The 10,684-nt window shown below is 32.0% G+C and overlaps 1 protein-coding gene across 1 annotated transcript in view; it reads right to left on the reverse strand.

Moving 5' to 3' along the window:
• Window positions 1–1,607: 1,607 nt before the first annotated feature.
• The window catches only part of LOC107453118 (tubulin alpha chain), a 20,189-nt gene continuing 11,112 nt past the window's right edge, over window positions 1,608–10,684 (reverse strand). Inside the window, exons 2-5 of the mRNA XM_071178849.1 lie at window positions 9,900–10,434; window positions 8,316–8,578; window positions 4,307–4,571; window positions 1,608–1,948 (exon numbers count right to left, since the gene is read on the reverse strand). Of these exons, the coding sequence (XP_071034950.1) occupies window positions 1,649–1,948; window positions 4,307–4,571; window positions 8,316–8,578; window positions 9,900–10,430 (1,359 nt within the window). The 5' untranslated portion in view covers window positions 10,431–10,434 and the 3' untranslated portion in view covers window positions 1,608–1,648. The remainder of the gene's footprint in view (window positions 1,949–4,306; window positions 4,572–8,315; window positions 8,579–9,899; window positions 10,435–10,684) is intronic.

Genomic DNA, 10,684 nt, shown 5'->3' on the forward strand with positions numbered 1-10,684 from the left:
AATAATCAACTGTACTTGAAAAAAAATATTATTTAAACTTACGAATACAAAATATGCTACTCTAAGAAGAGATAAATGATAAGTAATTTTACTTGTCAATATGTAATGATAACTTTACATCATATAACAGTTCAAATTCGAACAACTTATATATCTCTTAATTTTCTTATCTTCTTCTACAACTTATATATCTCTTATTTTTAAACTTTTCTATACAAATGTTAAGATTCATACCTGGCAACATCTAAACTTCCACTCTCTTATGTTTATTTATTTATTTTTTTCATTTCAACTGCAAGCCTAGCACGAGCTTATACAAAGAAAATCTCGAGAGAGAAACATTTTCTTTAATTGATAAATAGTCTTGATTTAAAGAAAAAAACGCAAAAATAAATAGAAGTTTTAAATTGTAATAACTTTAAAAGAAAATGAAATTTTGAAGATAATTGAGTTATGTTTATAAACAAAAATGGACCTTTCAGCACGTCAAATTTTACTTCTGTTGTTGCATTTCTCTGGCCTACAGCGCACCCTGTATTTTAAATTTTATTACAAGTTTAAAGTTAATAATTCATGAACCAAATGTTTGAACGTAATTGAAAATGTTTTTTTTTTTATTGAATCCTATTTCTTGTAAAATTTTCTGCAAATCTTTGTACTTTCCAAGTCTCATAGAAAACAATCTATATCACTCTTATGTTTTTCAAAGATCATTCAATACGAATTCAGAGTGAATTTCACACTTAACTATTTTTTTACATTGTTTATTTTTTATAATTTTAATGCAAAGTTAAGCACGAGCTTATAAAAGGAAGATCTGGAATGAGATAATTTTCCTACATGTATATATCAATGGGTAAATAGTCCAGAAGGGAGCGAATTGAAATTTTGAGTGCAACATTTAAAACACATTTAGTGTCGTTAAATCCTGCTTGTAAAGGTTAGCACACTTTTTTGTACTATCAACCTTTAACCACACAGTGTAAGTGCTTTATGCATAAGGAAAATTTGAATGGATGTTCCTTTGGCTCGAATTTCGAAATGGTTTTTGCATGCGATATCTAAACTATTAAAAACCAACATTAAGCACGAAAGTCAACAGATTCAAGTGCTCTAGTAAGTTAGAAATTCATCAAAATTTTGATTGAAAAATTGTTACCAACTCGAGAGCAAATTAAAACTTGGTAAATGGATGTTTTGATTTTAAATTTGCACTCAAACTTGAAAGTAACTTGACCACTATGAGCCGTTTACTACGGACACTATTGTTGCGCAAAATATCAAAAATGCAAGTGGTCTAATTTTTTCAATGTTTGAATAAATGCTCCAATTCCATCGCTTAGAGTATTAAATGATTTTATGATCAACTAATTTCTTCTTCGGCTCAAAAACTTTAAATGTGTGATTACATAACTAGTTTTTCTAACATAATACTGACCAGTTCCCAAATCCAAATTTTTACAGTAAGATGTTACGTTTCGATCAGCCGGAAAACTTGCAAAAACACCTTTTTGACAAAGAAAAAATAAAAATACTAAAAGCAAGAATACATTTCCACAAATTGTAAGTTTTTTTATTTTTTTTTATTCAAGAACAGAACTCAAAACTCCAATAAAGTATCAATAAAACTTGAAACAAACACAGATTATCAAAACTCATCTTCAGTATCTGATATTGGTTCGGTAACGCTATCGAGTCCAACTTCTTCGTAGTCTTTCTCCAAAGCTGCGAGATCTTCTCTGGCCTCTGAAAATTCTCCTTCCTCCATACCTTCGCCAACATACCAGTGAACAAAAGCTCTCTTGGCGTACATCAGATCGAACTTGTGATTAAGACGAGCCCATGCTTCAGCGATGGCTGTCGTGTTAGAGATCATGCACACCGCTCTCTGCACTTTGGCGAGATCACCGTCTGGAACAGTTGTTGGAGCTTGATAGTTTATGCCGACCTGAAATTTTAAAAAAGTGAGTCATCCAGGTCAGTTTAGTTAACCTCAAAGATTATGTAGGCTGTCGAAGCTCCAACTTAAACCAACTGCTTTTTAATGCTTGGAACGTTATAGTTCTTTAACAGGAGTCTGCTAGTGATTGCTCTTGAACTGAATACGGCTCATTAGAGCCATATTAGTGGTTGAGTAGTTTAACTGTCCGATATTATTATAGCGTATTTCACATTTTGATCATTAAATGTTATATTCTATGATAAAATAACATATTGAAACTTTAGAAAGGTTACTTGAATCTAATTTCTTATATTCCAATCTAAAAACTCAGCCCAACCACGGTATTTAAATTTTTATACAGAAAATCTTTTAGAAAGTACACACGAACAGGAATAAATCTTAATATTTTTAATTATTAGATGTAGCTAGAGATTTTGAAATTTTAAGCTATAATCCAAATAATTTCGATAAAATGAAGTCATTCAGCATCTCAGCTGACAACTGCTGTGGATTCTTCAAAGTATCGTAAAAACACGTAGAAGTAAAAATAAAAAACATTTGCAGAATTTTGTTCAATTTTGCAAACTTAACTTTTTGAAGTTAAGACATCTTGCTTCCTTGTGTACTTCATAAGTCTTAGAATTAGTCGTGTGTAAAAACCCTATAAATCGAATTTCTTAAACCAAGAATCATTCATTAAAAGCCTACCACTTGAAAATATTTATCAGTTATCCGGTGCAAGTTGGCACCTTTGTGTATAGGATCTACTTACTACTGTAAACAATTTTCTCCTAAGACTATAATTTAAAAATTAATATACCTTACGACTAAATCCTGGTAAGTTGTAGGAAGTAAAAACTTCTGAATATTCAAAGTTATAATTACTTTAATCGTTTATTCAACCCCGAAAATCTCACTATTACATATTTGAGTTTCTATCATTCTTACACTTAAGTTATAAGCAAAGCTACATAACTTCTGCAATTAGGGCTGCACAATAAAGGTTTATTTTAACCGGTTATCCAAATTTCAGCTCCCTTTGATTTATTGTATTATAAACTATTATTGAGCAAAATAAAATATTTGTGTCTTAAATTCACGTTTCAAAGCACATCAGTTAAATTTTTTCTAATAAAATGACTTACGTACTTTTAGTTCTTTAAACTTACATAGACAAGAAAATGGCTCTTAGTCGCAGAAAAATTACCGACCTCTTGAATAATCAACGTATAAGCTAGCGACTACTTACGAAAAATCAAAAAGAGGCAAAAGACTGGTGTATTAGCTTTCTGAAGGAAAGAAATTCTTACATTAAGATAAACTGCAACGTTTTATTTCTACTGGTTCGGCCAAGCCTTAAATTTTAATAGTGGAATGTTGCGAAAGTTAACCCACGTGAGTATTTTTATTTCTTAAAGTACACTAAATGTAAAACTTGATTTTAACAATTTTTTTTATGGAAGTAAAAATGTTGCTCATATTATCATTTATTTAAAAACCAATCATTTCTTTTAAGTAATATAGTATTTTTAATTGAAGTTATAATGTATTCGAGTTTAAGACATTCAAAACACGACAGTAACTTTTGAAACTAGCTTCAGTGCTGCAGGAGGAGGAGTACGTTGCACGGCAGTACTAAACGCTAACATTATATTTTAGCAAAAGAATGTTGTTTCCAATACCACTTGCGGAAATCATCAAGCCTGTTCGTCGAAACAAAGCGAATTAAAGGCATATTGTACTCTTATATTTCAGTTGTTCTCTCTATGACCAATAATAGGACTTTAGCACACACGCCTCACAGCCCGTTTATAGGATGATCCCATTCATACATTATTCACTCACAGATCGTAATTTTAAAATGAACCGGAGAACGATTAAGCTTTAATTCAGTAACTCCAGGGGAATGATTTGTTATGGAACATTGTGACCCATTGGATTTAACGTGCACCAGTCAACATTACTACACAGGGAGTCTACGTCCGGCAGAGATCGAACCCACGACTTCTTGGACAAGAGCCTAACACCCTACAAGCCAAGATATCCCAACTAGTAAAAGAATAAAATAAAGTTTTAAAAATGAAGTATGCAAGTGTTGTGGCACTTCTATTTATCTGAAAATATTTGAGCGTACAGCTCATGCCAGTTTTGAATCGTTGAAAAATTTTATCATTAAATTCAAATATAAAAGAATATTTTATTAGTTGATATTTAGCGCTTATAAAAAAAAATAGAGGAATTCAGAATTAGCTGCTGTTTACATTATTCCCAACTTTTGAGAAGTTCCTTGTAGTCAAAATTTTAAGGTTTAGGCAAAATAAACGGAAAGATGTAAGAAATAATACATCTAATTAGACTGAATACCTTAAAACCGGTGGGGCACCAATCTACAAACTGGATAGAACGCTTTGTTTTGATGGCTGAAATAGCAGCATTGACATCTTTTGGTACGACGTCTCCCCGATACAGAAGACAGCAAGCCATGTATTTTCCATGCCGTGGATCACACTTCACCATCTGATTTTCAGGCTCAAAGCAGGAATTTGTAATATCCCCTACTGTAAACTGTTCGTGGTACGCTTTTTCCGCAGAAATAATGGGAGCATAGGTTACCAATGGAAAATGGATCCTGGAATCGGAAAATAAGATTTAACAACCAATCACAGCTGAATCAAGACATTTTGCTCTTTATATTAGATATTGAAGTTTTGATTAAAGTTTGTGTTTGAAGGCTGAAATATGTAACTGATATTTAGTGAATTGCATACTTAATTTTTCGCAACTCCACTGAGTTTGTAACAGTTAATAAAGACAAAGATTTGATGCCTGCGCCCTCTACACTACGAAAATTACGCAATACTAACAATTCTTACAGTTTTACTTTGAATTCTTAAAATTTAAAAATTGAGACTTGTTCAGTCATTTTAAAAATTTTCCTCCAGCGGAAAACTCTGGCTAATTTTAAGACTTCGATTAAATTTTATTTGTCCATTTTTAAGTCCAGATAGTTTCTCTTCATTAAGATAGTAGTTGGCATGATTTTGCTCAGAGATTTAGTCACTGTTTCTATACCTTGTGGAAAGGAGAGTTCTTTTTTTAGACAAAGTCTAAGACCGGCTGCTGCTATGGAAACAAGAGAGTTCATTTCAAAGAGGATAACTTTTCTCTCCAGTCATTGCTTTTCTCTCGCTGATATGAGCCAATACATTTAAGGACTGGCCAAACTTTAAATAGTTAAACCTCTTAACCATAGTCACAGCCACTGCTCCAGGAGACAAGAGTAGGGCGTTCCTTATGAAGATTATATGCAATCTGCTACTGTGTGGAATTACTGGAAATGTTCAATTAGCTCATCTTTAAATAAAACTGAACACTTTTGTAAAATTCATACCTTTGAAAAAATCATGATAATGTCCCAATCTTTTAAATTCAAAACTTTACTAATCAAATAAAGGGCTTTGAATGAATTGAATGGTTAGGTCATGCAGAAGACTCGTTTAGCTATAATGTTTCAAACGTCAAGGATATATAGTAGGGGAGAGTGGGGTCAATTGTAACATTTTTTACTTAACTATTTTTAACTAACAAAAAACTCAATATATTATTAGTATTAATTGACAGACGAGTAAAGTAGACTATCCTCTACTAGAAAAAATAAATAACCTTATTTTAAATGTTATTATATTAGTTATTAACAATTTTTGACAGTCGTGCACTTGTTACAATTGTCCCCACTTACGGGGTCAATTGTAACAGTTCATAAATTCAACTAAAACATAGTTATACATATCATAGTTGTGATATATTATTTTATTGATCAAAATAGTAGTGATATTTTCGGAGTAAAAATAATAATGAGCAGAGACCTAAAGGGTTAAACTTTTAACTTTAAGGGGTTAAAAATTTTAATTTATGCTGTGAAAGGTGACAAATAAAATAATGCACATGCAACATAATATAAATGATATAGGAAACTATTGGTGGATCTTAAAGAGTTAAGTAATGGTTTGTAAACATAAGATAATTTATTTTCAGCTGTTACAATCGTCCCTTTTACTTATTGTTACAATTGTCCCCAAGACGCCATTTCAGCTTCATTTGTTAAAAACAATGCTAGTTAATTAACAAAAGTAATTTTTTTTTAAATTGAAATGTTAATTTAGGTGTCCACTTACATATTCGGTTAATAATTTTTATTTGTTTAAACAAAATTACTTTGTTACAATATAATATTCTAATGCCAAAAAAAGTACTTGCGTTACGTGAAAATATCTTTTGTGATGTAACTCTTTCAAAAGTACATAAAAATGGTTGCCAGCAGGGGTGTACATGTAGATTTATTAAATACACCTTGTGCGCCACCTAGGAACCAAATCTAAAACCAGACACTCGAAATTTTTGCTTTGTTACAATCGTACCCTGTTACAATTGACCCCACTCTCCCCTACTCTTTAAACCCAGTGTGTCATATATTGAACAGAATTAATAAGAATTTAGTGACTTAAAAAAAAATTTATTAAAGTAAGCTCTCGGAAAGTTTGAATAAAGATTTTTTAATCGTTAAACAGAATCCTGATCAAAATGTTACGCATTAAATTTTACAATTAGTAAGAAATGCTAAAAATTAAAGTTTACGTTCTCCTGTAGTAATTAATTAAACTTAATTTTAAAAATATTGTCATTTATGAGTGTCTAAGCAGCATACTTCCAAGCAAATATTGCATTTTCTGTCAGCATTTAAATCTTGTTTCATGTGATATTACGAATTTGAAGACAGCTGATCAAACTGTTCTGTTAACAGTCTAGATATACTGATTAAGAAAAAACTGGACCTTAAAAGAAGTCTTGATTGATTTCCTTTTAGCAAAGTAAACTAAATTACTACAAGACATAATGCCACTGTTTTTTCAGATATCTAGTAATGTTAATTTTCAAAATGTGTAGTGAAAACATGTTAAGTCTTTTCAATATGGGTTTATAATATGGGTCTGCTTTCACACAAATTTAATAAAAATGTCACTTAGAAACAGAATCGCTATAGTTCAGGAAACCTCAACTTTAATAGCAAACCCACGAAATTGTTAAGTTACTTTTGAGGTAAAAGTATCTAAAGGTTTACTATTTTAAGCAATATAAGCAAAATAAAAGTATGTTATTTTAGGCTACTAAAGTGTTGAAATTACAATGAGTTTGGTCTAGAATAGTTGAAACGAAACTAAATTCACTGTGGCATCGTGCTCTAGCCAACGAAGGAACAGTTTAAGTGCCTTACCCCTCTGGGCAGTGCTCAATCTTGTCGCAAAGAATTATCTAGGCCTTAGAGCTGGGAAACTGCTTAAATATTTCACAACTTTTTTTTTAAATAGACAATAGAGATTTTTCTCTAGATAAAAATCTTTATTAAATATTTAAATTTGTAAGGAGTCCTAACAATGTAACGCTGGAGTACTTATTTAAATATTTAAAAATTTATTGCGAACTCTTTTTACAAAACGGGCTTCTCTTCATACTGATGTTTTGCGCCATTTTCAGAATTTAGCACGGAAAAGCTGGCTAAAGATAACATAAGTCATGAATAACTTATGAACTCTGGAGTTTTTAAAAATAGAATATTATGAAAAAAACAAGTGCAATTTCTTTTTGCTAAAAAGGTTTCGACGTTAGCTGTAAAAATTCTAATATGTTTAATGCGCAGTCTATTCCCTGTATGTTGTAACTGAGGCCTTTTTCCAATATTAGTAAGCCTGTTTGAAATCAAACGAATTTTCAAGCAAGAGTGCGTTTTTAGTGCGTTTCTAAGAATAAGAATTCATCCAAACTTACGTCACAGCCCGTTTACAGAGCTCCCCCCCCCTCAATCGTGCTCTATTTATACACGGATCATAATTTTGTCTTGAACTAGAGAACGAACTCCAATTCAGCACTCCAGACTTATTGATCTGTCGTGGGAACTTTGACTCAGACAGATTTAACAGCCACTAAAGTCACCATTTAATACACGGAAATTCTTCGGCCGGGGGATTCGAACTCTAACATGAGTTCATTATACCAACCAGGCTATCCTGGCAGATTCCCTCAACTAAGTTTTTATTGATTTAAATTTCCTATTTTACACATAATTAAATAAATTTCAAGGTATGATATTTTGATAAAGCTCACACTTTGACCTTTTTTGGCCAGTTTCCCTCATATTTCGTCAAAAGACATTTTATTTTTGTATTCATACTGTGTTTCAGTGTATAACGCATTCATTCCAAATTCGAAACTTAAAACTTTTGCCTCCAACCGCTTTGGGGTATCTTAAATGGCAGATTCGTTTAAGTGATTTGATGCAACGTTAATATAAACATAAAATACGAAACATACGATCTACCTGGGATAAGGTACGAGATTTGTTTGAAACTCTGTCAGGTCAACATTCAGGGCTCCGTCGAACCTGAGCGAAGCTGTTATGGATGACACTACCTGCCCAATGAGCCTGTTGAGATTCGTGTAAGATGGCCTATCCACACCCAGGTTCTTGTGGCAGATGTTGTAGATGGCCTCGTTATCCACCATGAAGGCGCAGTCTGAATGCTCCAGAGTGGTGTGTGTCGTCAGAACAGAATTGTAAGGCTCTACGACAGCAGTTGATACCTAACAAAATAAAAATCGAAGGCCTTGTGATACAGTTTCTAAGCCAAACCTTCCAACTACGGAATTTCCGTAGTTTCAGAAAATAATTTTAGTGAAAGTGACCTATTAATACTACGAATATATTTAAAAAAAATTTTAAATATTAAAGACTCTAGTCATGTACGTACCTAAAAGTTTCAGATAATTAGTTTTAAAAATTCCTGCTGGCTTAATTTCTTTTCCTGAAGAGAATATATTACAAGAATATTAAATATTAGGAGGAAAGGTATGGGTAAGCCACAAAAGTTTAGAAATGAAACTAAACAGCTATTTTCTAAAGTGGAATAAGATCATTTTTTAAAATTAGTGATTTTAGCAAGGTACAAACTCATTTTTAATCTCATGAATCATGCATTCAAATCAGCCCAATATAGTATCTAAAAGAATTAGATAAAATATTTTTATCGCAGAATAAGTCAGCTTTTAATGAAATTTAAAATTTTTATTTGCTTTCCAAAATTAATGTTTGCATTGGAAATACTCACTAGTTAGACACTGAGAATAAACGCCAATGCAATTGTAGAGTTTGCCATCTTTAGCGTCAATTCATATTATGAAGTAATTTGCTCGATTTTGCTTAGTTCTGCGGTTTGGTTTGTGTTTTCTGTTTTGATCACAGCTTTCGTATTTAATATATAATTGATATCGAAGCGAATACACAAATAAAAGTACCACTGTATAAAACCTCAAAACCAACAAGAAAAATACAACAATGAGTTACCTTGCGTCACACCTATTTGTCATGAATAAGTAGTTATGGAGTTTCAAGTTTACATTTATTTGCTTAAAAAATTTACATTAAAGTTATTGTATATAAGATACACTTAACATTCCTCGTTTATTTCGTATAAAATGTTATTCTGAAAGAGGAATAAGCTCATTTGGAGTTTAGTATTATCCATGATTTTAATAATCATTTCTACATTTCAAAGTCTAATCCTATTATAGAGCTCATTAACCTTTGCCATTATTTTTAAATTACATCAAATACTAACCCTTAAATATTTAGAATAAATGGACTTATCCACAAGACTTTTGCCTTTAAAAATAGAATACAAGTTATCACTATTTTTATAAAGAGAAATATGAAACGTTGTACTAATTTTTTCAACTCTAAATAGGTTGCTTTTTCGCCCCATCAGTTAAAATATCGCAAAATAAAATTGAAGGTGAAAATTGAAATTGTATCTACATATTTATTTTATTTAAAAATTTAGATTATTTCTTTTTACGAATAACTTCCGACTTATTCAAAAAGTCTTTAGAATGAAATTTTACATACCTGTGGAGCTGGGTAAACTGCGAATTCCAACTTTGCTTTTTTTCCGTAGTCAACAGACAAACGCTCCATTAGTAAAGATGTAAATCCTGAACCAGTACCACCTCCAAAACTGTGGAAAATAAGAAATCCCTGAAGGCCAGTACATTGGTCAGCAAGCTTTCGAACGCGATCCAAAACAGAATCAACATGTTCCTTTCCAATGGTATAGTGACCTCTGGCGTAATTGTTTGCTGCATCTTCTTTTCCAGTAATCAGTTGTTCTGGGTGGAACAGTTGTCTGTATTTTCCGTTCCTTATTTCGTCGACAACTGAGGGTTCCAAGTCAACCATAATGGCTCTGGGGACGTACTTTCCATTCCTGGTGTCACTGAAAAAAGTGTGGAAGCTGTCATCGCCACTGCTTGTGGAGGCTTGATTACTGAGCATTTGACCGTCAGGCTGGATACCGTGTTCCAGGCAGTACAATTCCCAGCAGGAGTTCCCGATTTGAACTCCTGCTTGACCAACATGTACACTTATGCACTCCCTCATTTTCCTAAAAAAATTAATTACCTATAGATACAAGGCTGAGTTCGGGAATCTTGCTACAGGCCAGTTTTAGTACTTTCAACAGTGGCCACTTTCTAAAATGTAGCCAGTTTTATTTTTTATAAAATATTAAATGATAAGAACTTCATGCAAGGCATTTCGTTAGAAACATTTCAAAAGGTAAGGATTTCAAAAAGAAAAAAGAAATTTACGCGAAATTAAGTATTTGTCGAAACAGTGATCCCGATTGGTAAATT

Source organism: Parasteatoda tepidariorum, chromosome 3 (genome assembly GCF_043381705.1).
Source record: "Parasteatoda tepidariorum isolate YZ-2023 chromosome 3, CAS_Ptep_4.0, whole genome shotgun sequence".
NCBI classification, from domain to species: domain Eukaryota; kingdom Metazoa; phylum Arthropoda; class Arachnida; order Araneae; family Theridiidae; genus Parasteatoda; species Parasteatoda tepidariorum.